Source organism: Colobus angolensis, unplaced genomic scaffold, assembly GCF_000951035.1.
Source record: "Colobus angolensis palliatus isolate OR3802 unplaced genomic scaffold, Cang.pa_1.0 Scaffold137, whole genome shotgun sequence".
NCBI classification, from domain to species: Eukaryota; Metazoa; Chordata; class Mammalia; order Primates; family Cercopithecidae; genus Colobus; species Colobus angolensis.
The window spans coordinates 1,059,043-1,078,710 of NW_012114455.1; the positions used below are offsets into that span (position 1 = coordinate 1,059,043).

The following is a 19,668-nucleotide window of genomic DNA, read 5'->3' on the forward strand; positions in this document are numbered from 1 at the left end:
GCAGGAACATTAAAAAAAAAAAAGCTATAAGCTTAGGAAATATTCACTATAACATTTTTTATGAAATTGAAAAATTGGAAGTAATCTAAATACCTAACAATAGGGGACTGGTTAAGTATGGCATACACATGAAATAATATGCAACATTTAAAAATATATTTACTCAATAACTTTCACCCATTCAGCAAATGTTTACTCTGTATCCATATGTGTTGGTGCTGAAGATAACATGGTGAGCAAATTAGACATCATCCCTGCCTTCTCAAAGCTCATAGTCTAGAAGAAAGGATAGAGAAGACAATTCTGGCACTTAGAAAAATAGATTTGCTAAACTAGGGGGAAAAAACAACAAAATTGCATGCACAAGGTTATTGAAACTTTGTTAAAATATATGTGTGTGGGAAAAAAATCATCATTCTTTAGGGTGATTGGATCAAAGACAGGTTTTTTTCACCCTGCCTTCCATACCTTCCATAGTATTTTCTTTTTATGATAATAACAGCAGTAAAGAGCAAAGCTTCAATTGCAAAATAGCTTCTTGCCATGAAAAGGTTAGGAATGTCCATTTGAAGAGGCAGCAGGCTCCCGTACAGCAATCCAAAGGGCATGGAAAAGGCCACAACAGACAGTGAGGTAGCTGGTGCCCAGCTAAGTCATGTTGGATTATTCAGTCCATCAGCAAGTATCCACAGAGCGTCCACAAGGTAACGCGTATCCCATGAGGCACTCAGAATGCATGTTTAAGAATAGACAGTCCCTGAGCTCTAGGGGCACTTATAAGAAATTCTGATCTTCGTCTTCCTCATGCTTGCCTGGTCCTTCACACCTCACAATGTGCTACCAAGTATATACCCTCATACAACACTCACAACAAACCTGTAAAGTTGTCAGGGAGAATGTAATTATCCCCATTTGTTAGACACTAAGGCATAGAGAGCTTAATTAACTTGCCCAAGGTCACACAGATAGTAAATGACAGGCCCGGAGCTTGGACCTGGCCTTCCATCACTAAGGCCAGTGCCTTTCTCAGAATACCACAACTGCCTCAAGAACAGCTGTGATAACAGAGGGCTCAGAGCAAAGAAATAGTCAGCAGAGAGCCATCACTAGAACTGAAGTCATGGGGATGAGAAGGCACTGCCTACCGCTTCTGGGCCTTTTGGCCAAGATCAAGTGTAGGAAGCATGAGCTAGGGCAGGGGATGGGCTCCCCTCCCCTGGGGTAGTGGGGACTGGGGGTCCAGGCAGTGAGGGGAATGGGATACAAATACCTGGGCTCACCTCTCCTCCCTCTCCACAGATGGTGAAGGCAATCCAGGTCCTGAGAATCCACCTGCTGGAGCTGGAGAAAGTCAATGAACTCTGCAAGGACTTTTGTAACCGTTACATCACCTGCCTCAAAACCAAGATGCACAGCGATAACCTGCTCAGGAATGACCTAGGGGGGCCCTACTCCCCCAACCAGCCCTCCATCAACCTTCACTCACAGGTAACACGCAGAGCCGGGTCCCATCTCTTAAGCCAGGCTCCTGAGCCCAGCTCTGGAGCCAGGCGTGGAGGAAGGTCCCCTGGTGACCTACATTGGGTTAGACTCACTGGATCCTTTGTCACGAGGGCCCTCCTCTGATGCATTCCTCTTCATATCCATCAGGACACCCAATCCCTTTTTTACACACACTCTGCCCTGCCAGGGCATTAGTATTCCCTTGAAAATGACCAGATCAGAGAGGGAGCCAAAGTCATTCCTGGCTTCCTGGCCCAAGGTATCCCCCAGAATGAGCACCAGAGCTAAGGAGATGGAAACTCCTGGAGGATGAGCTGGGACTGGGCTCAGACATCCCAGCCCCACAAGCTTCTTAAGAGGCTGTGGCTTGCTGAGCCATCTGCATTTCTGGGAACGGGCATTTGGGGAAAGCAGTCATTCCCTGAATCCTGCCCACCTAATGGGTGAAGCCAGCTTCCCATGGGCCTGCTGCTCCCTAATCATTCTCCAGGCATTCACGCTACTCTGGCATCTCTGTCCCCCTAAGGTTCAGGGCCATGGTCAGTGTCACCCCAAACCACCCTGTCCCAGGTTCCCCTGCCACCTCCTTCCTGAGACCTGGGAAATGCAGAAATGCTGACTGCACACTTTGGGCAAGAGCGGGTTTTCCCCTCCAGGGCAGGATATTTTCCCCAAGCCTACACACCAAGAAGCTGCCTGGCAATACCTTCCCACCCAACTCATGGGCATCTGCGTAAGCCACAGGCTTGAGACTTTGTTTCCTTCCCACTGAGCTCCCAAGTCCTGGAAGACACCTGGAGAGTCCCCAAGGAGTCCTCCGTAGCCTCTTCTCATTAAACAGTCAGGCATGGGGATGCAGGTCAACTTTCTAGAAGTGAGTGGCGAGAGGTGCTGGAAGTAGTCCCAAAGAAAGACTGCGACATTTTTGTCCCTAAACCCCTAAGGAACCACCCATGTACTCTGTCTCCCCAGATTGGTAGAGTCAGGGGAGGGGACAGGCTGCTTCTAGAAGGCCAGCCTCGCTTTGCACATCTTAAAAACAAGCACAAAAGATACACTCGGTATCACATCCAACCCACCCCAGTGGGCTCTTTGTGAGACTCGGTAGTGAGTACTGCCCAGGACGTAGGGCAAGAAGTTTACTTCCTCTTCCCCTTGCTTGAAATCACCAAGTCACTTTATTACAGATCTAAAAACACCCGCCCAGGCTTCTGCCTGCTAATATTCTCTTGAAATAGACTCATTCCTTCAGAGTCTTATTGTACTTTCCCTTATGATCAAAATTAGCAAGAAACTTGCATAAAAGAGGACAATAATTGCTCAACGAGCATCTCGTTTGTAATTTATTAGTTTCTATTATTGTGGGTTACCATGGTGACGCTGCGCAGTCCCGGTGACGGGAGAGATGCAAGATAGGAGCTGAGGAGGCTGTGAGGCCTCGCCAAATGGAGATGCACATTTTTATCAGTAATTTTCATGAAAATAATAAGTGAGGAGTTAATGAGATGGAAAGCCATCCTGTGGCTATTGTGAATTTTTTTTAAGTGTTGATCTAATTAGAATGCATCGGTCAGGAAAAGTAATGAGGATTTAGTGCCTCACAGAGATGTGAGGATCATATCAGAAAATTAGCACAAGTCTTTGGAAATAATCAGGTCCTTGGAGAGGCACTGGATTTCCCCTCCTGGGCCCTCCAACTCCACCTCGGGCTCTGGAGCTGGGGGTGCACCAGGGTAGTGGGGGAAGGAAGGAGGGGCAGAGGGCTTAGCAGCCACCTCAACCCCCGCAGGGTTGGAGGTCTGAGACTGACAAGTCAGTCTGCAGAAACAGGGTCACTGGAGAAGTGGGGTTTGCAGAAAAGGATAACGTGGGCTCTGGATGGTGAAGGAGACGCCGCCACGTGCGAAAATCAGCCCCCCTAGGGAATCCCAGCCCTCAGCCTTCTGAGCTTTGAGGAAAGGGGAAAGAATTTTGATTCCTATCACTGGACGCATCAGATCTCTGCCTGGAAGTGAAGCTGGCCCCGGGGTAGCCACGGCAGAAGGGCCATTGATTAGCTGGGAAAGAGGAATCAGACAACTGGGCGGTGGGGGGTGGGGGATGCGAGGCACTGAGAAAGAGAAAAGACACTTAGTGAGGGATTCCTACTTGGTATTACTCAAACTCGTCCCTGCGTTTTCTGTGACTGCCACGGCCTGCTTTGTTCTGGCTTCAGGGGTAAATACGGTGATTACACATAGGCTACAGCAGGAGCTTCCTAACCTGCTCTCCTGGCCCTCCCTCAGCCCACCTGCACACCCATGCATCTCTTAAGCCTCTGCTGCTGGATTCATCTTTCTGACTTGGCTCATGTCATTTGCCTGCTCAGACACCCTGCTTGCCATGCCCCTGGGGGTGGGAGGGAGGCCTTCACTTCTGTTCACCTGACATTCAAGGCCCTCCTAGGTCTGGCTTCAGCCTTCCTGGCTGGGCCAGTCTGACTGCTCGAGGTACTGTAACCGTCATTCCATGCCTGTCTGTTTGGGTGACACCTGCCCCCCAACCCCATCATCTCCGCACAACCAAACCCAGCTTCTTCCCCGTGGGTAGGAACAAGGCTGCTCACCCAGGAGGCCTCCCCGATGCCCCATCCAGAATAGACGCTTCCTGCACTCCACTAACTGTGGCAGCTTGCTGAGCCATCGATACGGCAAAAGTCACTGTGACTTTATGTTATAGATGCTTGTGTTCATCTCATTTTCCTATGCTAGATAACACTTTTTGAGCAGAGACAGTATTTTACATGTTTGAAATCGCCAAATCACCTTATTATAGACCAAAAACAGCCATTCCCAGCCTCTGCCTACTGACAGTCTCTTGAAATAGACTCATCCCTTCAGAGTATTAATGTACTCTCCCTGTGACCCCAGCAGTGGCTACCACAAGGTCTTGTGCCAGACAGATGGCCGGGAAGTATTTACTGAAATAAATAATGGAATGAGAGAGAGAAAGTTGGGGGGCCAGGGGCAAGGGGAAGCCAAAGGAGGAAAGGAGAAATAGGAAGAAAAATAAAGGGAAAGAAAGCCAGATATGCAGGGTCAACATTCAGGAGGGAGGTAGAGACAAGCTGAAGAATTGGAGGAAAAGAGCAACAGAGAGACAGGGAGACACACAAACCCAGGAAAAGGGAGACGATACTGAGAATGATGGGGCAGAAGGACAGACGGAGAGGAGAACAGCAGCAAGAGTGAGAGCAAGTGAAAGGACAGTGGATGTGGCTCAGTATGCAGCCAGGGTACGAGGAGGCGGGAAGGTCAGTAGGATGTGCTATGTGCAGCTCCTATTGTATTACTCAAACTTGCCCCTGCATGTTCTCTGACTGCCACTGCCTGCTTTGCTCAGGCTTTGGGAGTAAATATGGTAATTGCACATAGACTATGGTGGGAGCTTCCTAACCTGCTCTCCTGCCTCCTCTGGCCATCCCTCGGCCTGCCTGCACACTCACACATCTCTTAAGCCTTCCCAGGACAGGCCCCTGTCATTGTCGCACTAAGTAGGGGCAGGGACTTGCATGGGCTCTCCCAGGAAGGAGAGGCCCAGGGCTGCTAAGAATCAGGGACCAGAGACTTTCAGTATAGGAGGCAGGTCTTAGGTTCAAGACACAGGAGCCTTTATGGGAGAGGAGAGAGAAAAGGAGCTTGTGTGTGTGTGTGTATGTGTGTGTGTGTGTGTGTGTGTGTATGTGCACATGCAGGCACATGCATTTGTCATGGTTCACCCTTCATCCCCCTGGCCTGAAATAGCCTCACTGAGCACCAGCCTGGCCTGGGGAGGGGTATCTCCCCTCTGGAACATGATCCTCTGGATCAACATTCCAGCCGCCTGCCAGCTTTGTTGCAAACTGCTGGCTCATGGTTTTCCCTGTGTGCTAATCATCCAGCCTTGTGTTGCAAAGCGGGAGACATTTTTGTTTTCAACTTGGTACCTCCACTCCCAGATGCTATGCTGTGTCCTTCATCTAGATGGATGGGTTGAGTGTTTTCCTGCCTGGCCTTCTATTTCTCTGTGTGAGTCTTCTCTGCTGGTCGGAGCGGAGGTGGGAAGTAAGGGAGACTATCCTACCAAGCAGGGGACTAAAGCAGACTTCCAAAGACCTGGACCACAGCTAGATTTTCCCCTCCCTGGGAACCCACCTGTGCTGCAGGCGCCCAGTGACACCCAGGCTTCCTACTCCTCAGAGCCCAGGCTTCTTGTCGGGGCAGCATCCTCTGTGAGGAGACTGGTTCTAGACCTGACTCTGGGTTCTCCTGTCCTTCCTAGAGGGCGCAAACAGAACTATTCCACCAGAGAGACCTTAACTCCCGCCTTACTCAAGTATTAGTTTGACCTGAAATTCATCCTTTTTTCTCTGTGGAGATTTAAGCCTCAGCTCTATTCCAGGCAAATTGGATTGAATCATGGTTCTCATTCAATCGCCAAGCATTTGGGGGGCACTCACTGTATGCACTGTGCTAGGTCCTGTAAGAACAGACACAAGCCCTTGTCCAAGAGGAGCTCCCAGTCTCAGGGGGAGACAGCCATGAGTCACAATGAGGATCTAGATAAATCACGTCAGCCTTGAAATGCTCAGGGTCAAGAGTATAGAGGAAAGGAGCAGCCGAAGAGATGGGGAGAGGAGCTGCAAGCAGGGATTCTGGATTGGGTGAGCCACACATGTGGCTTGAGGTTGCCCCAGTCTCTACTCAGCACCCTTCATCCTTCCTCAGAGAGGGACCAAGTCCCAGACTCAGCCCTCACACCTTCATGGCCACTTTGGTCCTGCTCCACAATAGGATAAACAAACCTCAGTACAGAGTGGAGAGGCCAACAGGAGGATTTCGCCCATTATTTTTGGAGAAGTTACAGATTCATTGGCCTTGGGAGGGCTTCCTGGGGGAGGTGGCATTTCAGGCAGGCTTGGCGAGAGTTGGTAGCCTATTTGGCAGCCTTTATAAAGGTGAGTGTTTCCAGTGTAGCAAGAAGTCTGGAAGAAGGCGAGAAACAAAGAGAGCCGATCAGAATCCCTAGAGAAGAGATGGGGTGGAGGGGCTCATTCACTCACGCATCCTGCATCCATTCAGGCACCTCTGGAGCCTGCTGAGTTCTGGGGATATAAAAATGGATGCGACACAGTCCCAGGTCTCCAAGTGTAATGATGGAGTACCTTGAAGTCAAACGTGTGGGAGTTCTGTTCTGGGGCTGATAGCGGTGGCCGACTGCTAAAGACTTTAAACGTCGTGGAGAATGTAGGCTGGAGACAAGTCAACTGAGCAGCCACATCTTGTATTGGTCCAAGAAGAGCTGGCAGAAGGAGGGGAGCCAGTGAACATTTATTAAGCTCCCCTCTGTCTCAAACATGGTGTGTTCTAGGTGCTTTCCACAGATTATCTAATTTACTCTCCACGACAGGCTGCAAGGTACCCATGACTTTCTCCATTTTACATCCAAGGAAAGAGAATCTGACAGAAGTGAAGAGCCTGGCTCAAAGTCACACCCCTAGCAAGTGGTGGAGTCGGGGATGGGCCGCTCCAGAGCCGATGTTCTTCTTGCTATATGGGGATATGTTTTTGTGACACATGGGGAGAAGAATCAGGGGTCCTGGGACCTGGGTGGGGAGGGATGGCCCTACCTAGCTATTGGTCAGGGGGTTGGGGACTACAGAGGAAGAAGCCAATTGCTAAGAAGCAAGAATTTGGATTTGCTAGTAGACTGGACGTAGGAAAATGAGAAGGACAAAGTTGAGGCCATTCTGAGATGCTAGGCCCAGCAGCCAGATGCGACTCTGCAGCTCTGTGCCTCTCCCGCAGAATAGGAAGGGGGCTAATCAATACATCCCTACCTGGGAAGGGTGGCACTTGCCTATTGACCTCTGAGGAATTTTGGATTTTCCAGATTGGCAGGGGGCCGAGGGGATAGGGGGCCATCACCTCAGCCAGGACCCTAGAGGTTCTGCCCAGTGGCTAAGCATCCTGAGGACAGGACCCCGGAGAAGACTGGATGGAGCTGGGGTAGGGGGGTGATCTGCTGTGGAAAGATCACTACTTAGATGGACGGGGGCATCTCTAGACTGAAGTGGAATAAAATGAGCCACACTGCCTGTCACAGGCATTAAAGCTGTCTCTTCTTGGGTTCCTCACCCCCAGCCCTGCAGCCATGGAGCCCGGAGACCAGAGGGCGGCCCTTGCCACCAGGCTAGTGAAACCTGAGCACTTCTCCCGCCTGAGAAGGAATGTTCCTTAAGAGCAGCAGCTGCTGCTTGTCCCCACGGGCCAGAACTGCCTTTCCCTTGAGACCAAGGCCCCCAACAGGAGTGGAACAAGAACAGGATTAGGTGGCTTGTTTACATGTGCTTGGCTTTCCCGAGTTTGGGAATCTGGCTTTTCTTGGTCTAAAACAGGGCCCTGGCTCTGCCAGAATGGGGATGCTGCCGGGAAGGGGTGTCTGGGGACAGGGACAACCTCTCCACCCTCCTAAGGCACATATGCACAGGCACACACACAAACACACATCACACACACACACACACACACACACACCACAGGAATACACCCACAGCCTTAGGCCAAAGTCAGACCACACATGTATCTAGCATCTACCATGCAGTTAATTAACATTGTGCTAAGCAGTTTCGGGGCATTCAGAGAAAGACCCCTCTTTCCCTCAAAAAGCCTGCAACCAAGCTAGGGAAAGACGACGCCTGTGTAACAGAGAACCATTCTGTGGTGTCCAGTATGTAAGGCAGATGGGAGGCTTTGAAGAGTCCAGAGGACGGGTTGTGGCTGTGCCCTGGGGAGGTCAGGACAAGCTTTCTAGCAGAAGGGAGACATTCAGAACCGACCTCCACCCGCCCCCAGCCCCGGCAGGGGAGCCACCAGCGCGAGCCTTCTGGGAGGCTTTGGTGAGTGTGGTCTGAGCCGGTGGATCAGCAGAGACCCCTAGTGGCCAGGGGGAGGATGGCAGGTGGCTGGGTCTGGCTCCACATGGCACCCCACTCCCGACACCGCCTCACCCTTACCCACCCTCCCACACAATGCTTAGGAAATGGCATTGGCTCTTTTACAATCCTCAGCTGGAAGGATCTTTGCCAGGCCATCCAGTTCATTCCCTTGTTTCACAGGTATCCAAGTAAGATAAAAATTCCATCTATTTCAAAACAGCTTAAACAGAAACTTCTGTCATTTATTTCCTTCACTCCTTCATGTATTTGTCCCACTCTGGTTTCTTCCAGGAATTCCTTCCTTGAGTGGAAATGAAGTCTTCCTTGAGTCTCCCAGGGCAGCTCAAGCCCTTTCCCTATTAACAATGAAGCACAGTGGCTCACAGGAACGGACAGCTCTTCCAGAGCTGACGTCAGACCCCTGTCCATTCATGTGGGCCCCTGCACCCCCCACTTCCAAAAGTCATTCCACAGCCTCTCATCGTTTCTTAGTAAGGCCTTCCTTTGGAACAAGTCATCTTTCTGCTGTTCCAAATGCAATTTGGAGTAAAACTCCCCCGGTAACCACTGAGGTCTGTAAAGAATGAGTGGCGGCCGCAGTTCCAGGGTGTTGCAGCTGCCCAGAGGATGGTGCTCGGGAGGCACCAGTTCTCTGCCATTCCAAACCCAAAGCCCTGCTTTGCTCTGCCCCTCCTGAGAGGCTCTTTGCTTCTGAGTTTCAATGAACAGCGCACAAGGAACAAGAGTAGGGCCGCTTCCGGGGGTGCCCGTGGAGCCCAGCGTGTTGGTTTTCATCTGCTTCCCAGGCTTCAGGCAGTTCCCAGAGGCTTGGGGACACCACGGCTGTGTTCCTAGCAGAACAAAATGAACAGAGTTCTTGGGCTGGATAACCAGCTCTCATCCCCAGGTTCCTGGACAATTCCAGCAGGGATGTGAGGCTCTGGGTGCTGAAAAACGTAACTAGAACTGTACCAAACGCTCCTCTCACCTCCATCTGGGTGCTAAGGAGCCTAGAGGGGAGCAACTCTGTTTGCTTCTAGACACAGTGGCATCTACCTGGGTTTGGAGTCTGATGAGCCCCGAGGGGAAGCTGTCAAAAAGCTAACAATACTGTGTACTTAGCCAACATGTGCTCCCCACGGGATTTCCACTGCTGCTCTGGAAGTTCCTTCCTCAGAAAAGAGGGTTAGAGCCCCCTTGTCTCCATTCTACGGTGCTAGAGACTAAGCCTCAACTGGAAATCGCAGCCAAGTGGAGTTGTGGGGCTAGTCAGAAACGAGCTTAGGATCCTGGGACTCTGCCATTGCCCGGGAACATCTCAGACAGGGAAGCATGTAGCAAGGTTTACACAACTCTGCCCGCGTGCGCAACCCCAGCTGAACTTCCATTGCTAAGTAAAGAACTCAAGTAGCTTGAGGGCTTGCTTCTAGGACAGGTTTTTAAATCCCAACTGTGCCACTCCCTAGTTGAGTGACCTTAGCCAAGGGAAGTGGGAAATAAATTATTGGATGGCTAAATGTGCCAGGCACTGTGCTTGCATTGGAGCCTGTCTGACCCCGAAGCACATATCCTCTCTATGTGAGCACTCGTCCTGCACTCAGAGCCAGAGGCCTTAGGCTGGAGGCACAGTTATTTGACTCTGGGAAGTCACTTCCATTCTCTCTGGGCCTCAATCTCTCTTCAGGCAAATAGGACAGTCAGTCCTGCTGAGCCTATGGGGTGAGGGTGACATAAAAATGGAACAGCGTGGGGAAAGAATGCGCTCTGATATTCAGGGTGTATGGTAAGTGGGTCGTTTCCAGACCCATCTGATCTTTGGGACCATCACAAGGAGGTTTTTAAAAATATAGATTGCTAGATGGGTGAGGGTCTGATCCAGTGGCTCTGAGAATCTGTGTCTAGAAAAAAAAAAAAAAAAAAGCATGCTCAAGGCTGGTCTGTGGAGCAGCTCATGTTTACAGATGTAAGGGATGAACATCATTTCCCCAGATCTCCAGGATGCCAAAATGTCGCTTCCTCTTCCCTGCCCCACCCAAGACGCTGCCAGTCCTAGCCCTGCCCTTGGACTCTGTCTCTGAAGGTTTTTATTTTATTCCTTCACTGATAGACTCTGGCTGCCTCTCAGCACCTACCAGCCAAAGACCCAGAGAAGGGAGAGAAGGATAGGAAAGAGAAGGCTCTGATCCAATGCATAAATTGCCTTCAGTTACCCAAACTGGGTAACTTGGCATGGAGGGTATCCAAGCCACAAGGTGGAGAAGCAGCCAGGGTTTGAGTAAGCAGACGAAGCATCCAGGTGGTGGCTCACCCTCTGCCTTTGGCTAGGGAACAATGTGTGTTGGTTGAATCCCAAGGGACACATCTTGTATTTATTTTACTGACTTTGCTTGTATTTTTCTAACCTTGTTGGGTACTTTTTTGGGGATGAAGAAAGTCTGGGATAACTTTTTATGTTTGAAATTCTCAAATATCCCTACCAAAAGAGGCACATGCTAGCATGGATGATTCCAAACAAGGGATTATTGAGAAGTCACTTCCACTGGTTTTAAGGTGAATGGCGTGGAGGTACCCACTCCCCCATTAAATTTACCTTCAAGCCTGGTGTGGTGGCTCACACCTGTCATCCCAATGACTCAGGAGTCTCAGCTGGGAGGATTACATGACCCCAGAAGTTTGAGACAAGCCTGGGCAACATAGCAAGACTCTCTACCCTGTCTCAAAAAAAAAAAAAAAAAGTAAATTTACCTTCCGAGTTTGCTTCAGCTTCAAATATATTATCAGCACTGGTTTACATACCATGAGAATGGTAGGCTGGGATGTTGGAACAAGGAGAACTCAAACTCAGAGCAGTCTCATCGCTGAAAACTCAGGCCTTGAGGGTCCAGGTGTCACATGCACTATATACATAAGGAGATGAGGCCCAAGGAAGGGTGATGACGTGATTGCCTTTCCTCCAGTGCCCACGCTGCTTCTGGACTTCTGGGTTTTAGTTGTTTTTATCTGTTCACCTTGCCTGCAATGATGATTGGTTGACCTGCAGGATTCGAGGGGCGTTTGCAGTCCAGAACCTGTGTAGGGGGCATTTGTGGGTGAAGGAGAGCTGTATTCTAGTCCTCTGGCTGCTAACCAGCTATGTGGCCTTGGGAAGTCCCAGGCACCTCTAAACCTTATTTGTACTTCAGGGAGGGGAAATGTGTGGCTTTGAGGGGCTCTTCCAGTTTCTAGGCTTCTGCATGGCAGACTCCATTTTAGACTGCAACTGCAGGAAGGGGAAGGCCAAGAGCCCTGCTCAAAGTATAAACCTCATGGGCTAGGAGGCTCCCACGGGGCCCCGGGAAGGGGAAGCCAAGGCAAGAGCTGCTCCCTCTGTTCCCCAAGGTCACAGCAGCAGAGGTGAGCTCAGAATAGAAGCAAGGCCTCCATCGCCCCACCCACCCAGAGAAGCCAGACCAGGAGGCCCGTGCGGCAGGTGGGTGGGAGGAGGGCGTGCTTGGCTCCTCTCCTCCTGGCGCTGCTTATTTATAGGCAATACTCCTCCAGCTCTTGGGCCACAGACAACCCGGGAGAGTAAAAAAGGCAGCTGTGGAGGAGACGCCAAGGGGGATTTAATCAGCTGAATCGAGTGAGATGTATAAATCAGTGCCGACTTCCACTTCCTGACAGGCTCTGCCAGTTTCTGTGTCGTCAGGGTCTGGGAGGAGATTCGCCATGGCTGTCCCCCAGGGCTGTAACGCTTTGCCTTTGTCTGTTGCTACAGGTAGGCAGTCACTGGCTCGAGGTTTCCTCCGAACACAGATTTCTGGGCTCCAAACCCTAGACTTGCTCTGGAGGCTGGAGACCCAAGCTGCTTCAAGTCCTAAAACAAAAACTGGGAAGCTGGGGACCTCCTTTTTTCCCCCATTTTGTCTATTTCCTTGACCATTTACCTGTCTCTAAATCCTTGCAGTCCACGCCTTATGATTCCAACATTTGAGCATGGGAATGTCACCTAAATGCCAGTGGACCTGTTAACTGGTTCACGCCCTGTCTTCAGATGAGGAACCATGGCTAGGAGGAGCTAAGAGACCCAGGCCAGCCTCCTGAGGCTCCCACACTTCACTCGCTGCCTTTTTTGTCTTCTCCAAACTAGAGACCCTAACCTCTCCCACATCCTCTTCCTTCCTCACAAATTCTCTCCAAGCACCCAGCCTCCCAGTGCAGGCTCCCTAGAAGGCAGGGAGGGCTCCACATCAAGTCCAAGGACTTCTTTACTTAGCTGTTAACTGGGAATGGTGAGGGGAGCAGCGGGCCAGGAAAACATGTCTTAGCAGCCTGGGCTAATGCAAAGAAACGTGGCAAGGGTTCCGTGCTGGTTGGCAGTGTGGGGAGAGGGGAGTCCGTTTCCAGTGGAATCCTGTGGGGATCCTGAGGAAGAGAACAGAATCGATGCCATCTGCCATAGGTGGCTGAGGCTCCTATGAGACACCCTTAGAAGACAGCTTATGGGAAGGCTAGGGCAGCTTTCATTTGCTTTCTTAACATGTATTTTAGTATCCTGAGCTAGGTGCTAAGGATACAAAGGTGAGAACTGGAGGCTGCTCTGTGTGTGCAGCCTAGTGTGAGGGGCCTGTGATGGAGGTGTGTGGAGAGGAGCCAGGGGATGGGAAAGCATCAGGAGGCAAGCGTGGCTGAAGGAGGAGCAGATGCCGACCAGGTGAAGCCGGTTTCTCAGTCCGACCAGGTGAAGCCGGTTTCTCAGTCCGACCAGGTGAAGCCAGTTTCTCAGTCCGACCAGGTGAAGCCAGTTTCTCAGTCCCGGCTGCACAGTGGAATCACCTGGGGAGCTTTTAGTAACCCAGAGCCCATTGAATATGATGGATCTGATCAAGAAAAAAAAAAACCTGGAGCCCAGGACACACTCCTAACCAATTAAATGAGACTCTGAGATTGGAACCCAAGCATCATTACTGGAGATTTCAAAGTATAGCCAAGGAGGAGACCATGGGGTTATCAGATAACTTGTGCCTTAGGTTTTCAGGGCAATGGAATGGTTAAAAGGGTGACTCTTTTGGGTTTCTTTTTTTTTTTAAATTGAGCCCTCTTATTCACTCTTTCTAGGAAACCATGAGAATTGCCTTCTGGACCTGGGTCTGGGGAGGAGCTAGAAGGAGGGAGGGGGGCAGGCAGGAAGGGGAAAGGACAGAAGAGGACTCTGGGGCTGTAGAGTCTAAGCTCTCAGTGACATTGTCACAAACCACGCCTCCCTCACTGCCAGGACCTCCTGCAGAATTCCCCTAATTCCATGTCTGGAGTCTCCAATAACCCCCAGGGAATTGTGGTCCCAGCCTCAGCGCTCCAGCAGGGCAACATCGCCATGACAACCGTCAACTCACAAGTCGTGTCAGGTCGGTGCAAAGACCGGGAAGGGGGATTGTGGGAATTCCCTGGGAGGAGAAAGGGTGGCCCCGAGGCGGTTCCGGAGCGGGGGGGGGCGGGGGGGTCCTCCACCGAGGGAGGGGCTCCCAGCTCAGTTTCTTGACTAAAGTTTTCTGTAAGTTTGTAGACAGTTAACACCAAGACCCAGTTGTGATGGTTTAGAACAAATCTGGGTCAAAATCTCATGAGCCCCTGAGAGGACCAAGTAAGGCTGTTGTCCCTTCCCTGAAGCACCTCCCACCAGAGGCTCTGCCCTAGGCTGTAGACACCATCCCCCACCCACCCATAAAGCAGAAGAGCCATAGCTCGCTACCCAAGGGCTCCAAAGTAGAGGGTCTTTACACGTGAGTGCCAAGTGAACTGGGAACCCTGCTTGCCCTTGCTCCTACCCACTCCCATGGCAGGGGACCCCAAAACTGGTTGTCTCCTCAGGTGGAGCCTTATACCAACCGGTTACCATGGTAACCTCCCAGGGTCAGGTGGTCACCCAAGCAATCCCCCAGGGAGCCATCCAGATCCAGAACACACAGGTGAGTGTGTGTAGGTGTGTGCACATGTGCATGGTGTGGGCTAGGGCACCTGTGATCGCTTCTGATCTGCCAGGCACTTTACACGAGTGACTCATTGAATCCTCATCATCCTCTAAGAGGTATCATTACCCCTACTTTACAGATAAGAAGCTGGGTCTTGGAAAGGTTTTATCAACTCCTGGGATTTTGCTGCCTCCCTCCTGGGGTCACATCAAAGGCTCCTGCACTTCCTATTCCTGTCTGCAGACTGAGCCGCTGCGTCCCTCAGTGGTAGGGAGTGCACACACAGAGGAAGAGTAGAAAGATCGGAAGTCAGAGTCTGGGATCTGACATTAACTCTGGGATCTCGGATAAGTCACCTAACCTCTCTGAGCCTCAGACTTCTTATTGATAAAAGGGGGATTAATAGCAACTGCACACAGCCTAGCCAACCTACAGGGCTGCTGTGAGAATGAACCACGGTGATGGATAGGAAAGTGCTTTGCAAACTGTAAAGTACCACAGAAATGCTGATAACAACTTGATGGCTTATGGCAAGTTCATGTCTTCTACTGTTCTCTCTGCATGGCCCTGTTTCCTCTGTCTTTCTCTCTCTCTCTCTCTCACTCTCTCTCACTCTCTCTCACTCTCTCTCACTCTCTCTCACTCTCTCTCACTCTCTCCCGCCCTCTCCCCCTTCCCCATCTCTTTCTCCTTGTCCTTCTTCCCTTCTCCCATCACCCGAGCCTCACCTCCACTCTCTGAGGGGCTGGCATGGGGTGAGAGGGAAAGGCAACCTCCCCAGGGCCCTAGGAATGAGCTGGGAAAGGGGCTGGCAGCCGAGCCTGCCGTTGCTATGGCAACAGGTCCCTAGCCGCTGGCCTCACAGGCTGCTGATGCTGATTTTCTCTCCACATGCCCTGAAGGTTAACCTTGACCTCACCTCCCTCCTGGACAATGAGGATAAGAAGTCCAAGAACAAACGAGGAGTCTTGCCCAAGCATGCCACCAATATAATGCGTTCTTGGCTCTTCCAGCATCTCATGGTGAGTGTGTGTGTCCTGGGGGTGTGGAGTCATGGCATGGGGTATGAATAACCCACCACGTGGGTCCCAGACTCTGCTGTCAGCTCCAAACCCACAGACAGAGGGCGTGGCCTTGGGGAGAGCTCTCTGATAGGGATGACATCTGGAGGCCAGGCCGGGGGCGCTCAGGTGGGACCTAAAGCTGGGAGACTTTCTCTAGTAACTGCTGCTGTTGCTGTCTGGAAAAAATGTGGCAACTCATGGGGTAATGGGGACAAGCGCATGCCGAAGAGTCAAGTACTGGGCAGGTGTGTCACACTGTTTCATGAACAGAGAGAGGGTCGTTGTGGGGAGTGGGTGGTTTCTGGTCCGGAGCCCTCCCCCTGCCACAGCCACGCTCACCGTGCCCATCTCCCATGGGAGAACGTGTTGACTCTGCCAGGGCTCCTGAGTCCTCCCTGCTGGGTGAGCCAAGCGCTGTGTGGTGGAGATGGGTGCCAAGGCTGGAATCCTGGCTCCTCATGTCACAGCTCAGTTCCAGGACACAGCACTATTTCTTTCATAAGCCTCAGCAGCTCCTTTTATAAAATGGCCCACTACCTTGGGTTACAGTGGAGTGTTAACAAAGTGCATACTGTGTGATGGTTGCTGTGTGTCTGTGTGCAGCGTTAGTTGCAAAAGACAAGCCTTTGGTGGAATGTCAGGAAAGACTTCATAATTGCAATCGCCTAACACCACTTTCAAGGGCTGTGGCCGTAAAGAAAGGCCAATGACTGTGCCGAGTGTGTATACGCTGGTGTGTGTGTGTTCTGGGGTGGGGAGGTAGATGCTGTGACCACAGGCTGGCTTTCATTAATCTGTGAGCTCCTGCCCTGGCATGTCAGGACAGAGAGATACAGATACAAGACAAATACCAAGGGACTGAGGATCCATTGGCTGGAGAACTGTGGGAAAAACCAGGAGAAAGAGGAAATCCTTCTCCAGGGAGGAGAAAAATCAAATGGGCCATGGAAACTAGTTAGTCCGTCAGCAGCCCTTTCTCTGAAATGGGAGAGCCTTCAGAAGCCATGGAGACCAGGCCTCAGTGGTTCTCAGACTTTAGTGGCAGCAGAAGACTGACTGGGTCTTGGGGGCTCTGATTTGGAAGTGCTGGACCTTCCTGTGCACCCAGGAGGCTGGAAGGATCACCTCCTAGCAAGAGATGAGAGCCGGAGCTCGACATCTCCCCAGAAGCATCCCCTCGCCTCCGGGGGTGTGGGGCTGCCCCGGTGGTTTGCTGAGTGAGTACATTTTGAAAGCACTCACTAGTTTGAACACCTACAGTTTCCAGATGAGAAAGCTAATTTGGAGAGGAGGGGCTGGAATGCTGGAGTTAAGGTGAGGAGAGGACGCTGGAGGGACTCCTGTGCCTAGGTGATGAGGCCAGAGGCCCCGTAGCAGGTCCAGCCTCAGGCCTCTATGGAGCAGCTCTGAGTCAGTGGCTGGAGTGCACAGGGGGAATGCCCAGGTCTCCTGCCTTTCTGGTTTTCCAAACTGCCCGAGAGCCAGGGGGCTCAGATGGACTCGGTGGTCTGTGGGTCCAGTGTCCATGCCACAGCTCCCAGCCTACCTGTGGGAGGAGGGGGCTCCCTAGGGAAGGACGCATCTTCTGTGTGCTGACCTGGCACAACCAAGATTAAAGCACCGCCCTCTCCCAACTGCTAGTGGAGCTAAATCTGGTTCCACTCATTGTGGTGGGTGACGTACAATGCAGGGTCACAGATGTGCTAGAAAGCTCATGGGTTTTTGAGGCAGCTGAACCTGGGTTCAAATCTCAGTTACCTTTTACCCTGCAACTTGGCCACACTCGCCTCTTAGGAAGACTGTGATGAAGTAATGAAAGATTGCCAGGACCCTGGCACACTGGGTTACTTAATAAATGCTCCCTTTCCTTCCCCACCTCCCACCCCCATGCATTTTTGAACATACCTACAACCTTACTTCTGAAGGGAGTAAAAGGCAAGAGGAGAGAGGAAGCTGCAAGGCAGATTCCCCTGCCCAGGAGTCCAGGTGTCCAGGTCAGCACCTGTTCACTGACTCCCACCCCCCATCTGTGGCCTTCCCCTTCACTACCTTCCATTCCCCACTTGCAGCTCACCCCTGGGAGTCATTAGCCTGAGACTAGAGGATCACTCATCTTTGTCCCTCCTGGCTGTGCCTGGCCTCTCACCTTTTACCTCAGTTCATGCCCCGCCCTCTCACCCCCTTCCTTGTGAGGCTCCCTGCAGAGCTCAGGGTCCTGTCTTTCCACTCCAGGGTCACTTCCACCCAGACTTGGGAAGGCAGAGGAAGGGGAGGTGAAGAGAGGAGGTAGTAGCTGAGCACAGAGCAAGGCAGGACCCAGGCTGGCTCTACAGAAAGCACCAGGGATGGGGTAGAGGACTTGCCGAAAGGCACGAGGAGGGGCTTTCTGCCCACACTTTGCCACCCACCCCTGTTGCCTTCTGTAGCCTGGCAGTGTGTACGGGTGCAGGTGCCATTCATGACGCACTTAACATTGGCAGAGTCCTCCCCCAGTTCATCACAGTGGCCTCTAGAGAGGCAAGGAGAGTGGCCACTGGGCCTCTAAAGTCAGAGCTCAGAACTTTGGGACTGAGGAGGAGGAAGAGAATGAGAAGCCCAGGCTGCTCTAGGGAAACAAGCAGACCCAGCTGTCCTTGGCAGGCCAAGCCCGGGCCACACAGCCATGCACATGTGGACACACCCTCACCAAACCCCAGCTGCTTCAGGAAAGAGGCTATAAAGGCTCTTCATAACTAGGCACAGTAGAAAGAAGACAGGATTTGAAACCAGACAGATCGAGGTATGAATTGAGGCTCTCCCACCAGCAGTGTGATTACGCTGATTCTATTTCTTGGAAAAAAAGAAGATAATACTTATTTCCCATGGTTGTGAAAATTCAATGAGAAAACATGTATAAAGAGCCAGGCCTAGCATATAGCTCTTAAGAAATCAGTTCCCTTTGAATGTTTTAGAACAATGGACCAAGAGCAAGTTTTGGAGGCTGAAGACCCAAAATTTGTGAATATTAATCAGAGGTAGATGGCTGATTTGTTGTTTTCATTTATAACACCTACTGATTTTACTCTCCTTTGACCTTAAGAGTAACTGACAATACTGTGACTTACCCGTTCTTTGTGTAGATGTGCGTGCCTCTCTTGTATCTCTGACTCTGTCATAAATTTCTCAAAAATAAGGATCATACATTATATTCCTCTATGAGCCCTACAGCATTGATTCCCAAGGTATGAAGCTTTACAGGATTTATGAGGTCTCGCGCCCCAAAAGAGGTTCCATGGTGAAATAAGTTTGGGCCAATCTGAGTTATAGAAAGTTTAGACTTTTTTTTTTTTTTCGTGATAGGGTACAGAGTCTCACTGTGTTGCCCAGGCTGGAGTGCAGTGGCACAATCTCAGCTCACTGCAACCCCCACCTCCCAGGTTCAAGCGATTCTCCTGCCTCAGCTTCCCGGGTAGCTGGGATTACAGGCACCCACCACCACGCTTGGCTAATTTTTATATTTTTAGTAGAGGTGGGGTTTTACCACGTTGGCCAGGCTGGTCTCGAACTCAACCTCAAGGGATCTGCCCACCTTGGCCTCCATAGTGTATTCTTTTTATTCTTAGAGGACAAAGGGGCATGGTGAATTTGCAAGAGGGGTAAGGTTCGAAGCTTCTCCCAAACTTACGTGAGCACTTTACATCCCATCTTGGTGTTTTCACTGTTGCTCTGAGGAACAACTCTGAGACTGTAATTCTGGAAAAACGCAACTCTAGGGAGACACTGTGTCAGGCCAATAGGAGCTGGTCAGCTTTGGGAAAGAAGAGCAAAAGGGTATGAAGTAAGGACAGACCTAAATATGCCATCGATGTTCTCACATCCAGTGCAGTTGGGACAACTAATTTGTGGTTGATTGAAAAACTTAGTTTAAAAAAGAAACAACCATTCAAAAGAGATACTTTAATTTAAAAGATGGACATACCGTCTACATTCATTTGCTAATCTTTTGATACAGGACTAAGGTCCTTTTCTGATTGTTAGCCATCTTCCTTGCATAAACTTCTCCTATAATGTAACATCTATAAATTCCACCTCAATGGAGAGTGGAATTACAACTTTGACATTTGGGAACCAATCTGTCCGCAAGATCTTTCCATACTTTTATTATGTATTCCAATCTTTTGTGTTTGTCTCATCTGATCCTAACTATCTAGCATTTGTA

The 19,668-nt window shown here is 50.8% G+C and overlaps 1 protein-coding gene across 2 annotated transcripts in view; it reads left to right on the forward strand.

Moving 5' to 3' along the window:
- PKNOX2 (PBX/knotted 1 homeobox 2) overlaps positions 1-19,668 on the forward strand; it is a 251,547-nt gene that overhangs the window by 215,331 nt on the left and 16,548 nt on the right. For both annotated transcript variants that reach the window (XM_011934594.1, XM_011934595.1), the window contains 4 exons: positions 1,300-1,488; positions 13,713-13,842; positions 14,306-14,403; positions 15,309-15,428. In XM_011934594.1, the coding sequence (XP_011789984.1) occupies positions 1,300-1,488; positions 13,713-13,842; positions 14,306-14,403; positions 15,309-15,428 (537 nt within the window). The remainder of the gene's footprint in view (positions 1-1,299; positions 1,489-13,712; positions 13,843-14,305; positions 14,404-15,308; positions 15,429-19,668) is intronic.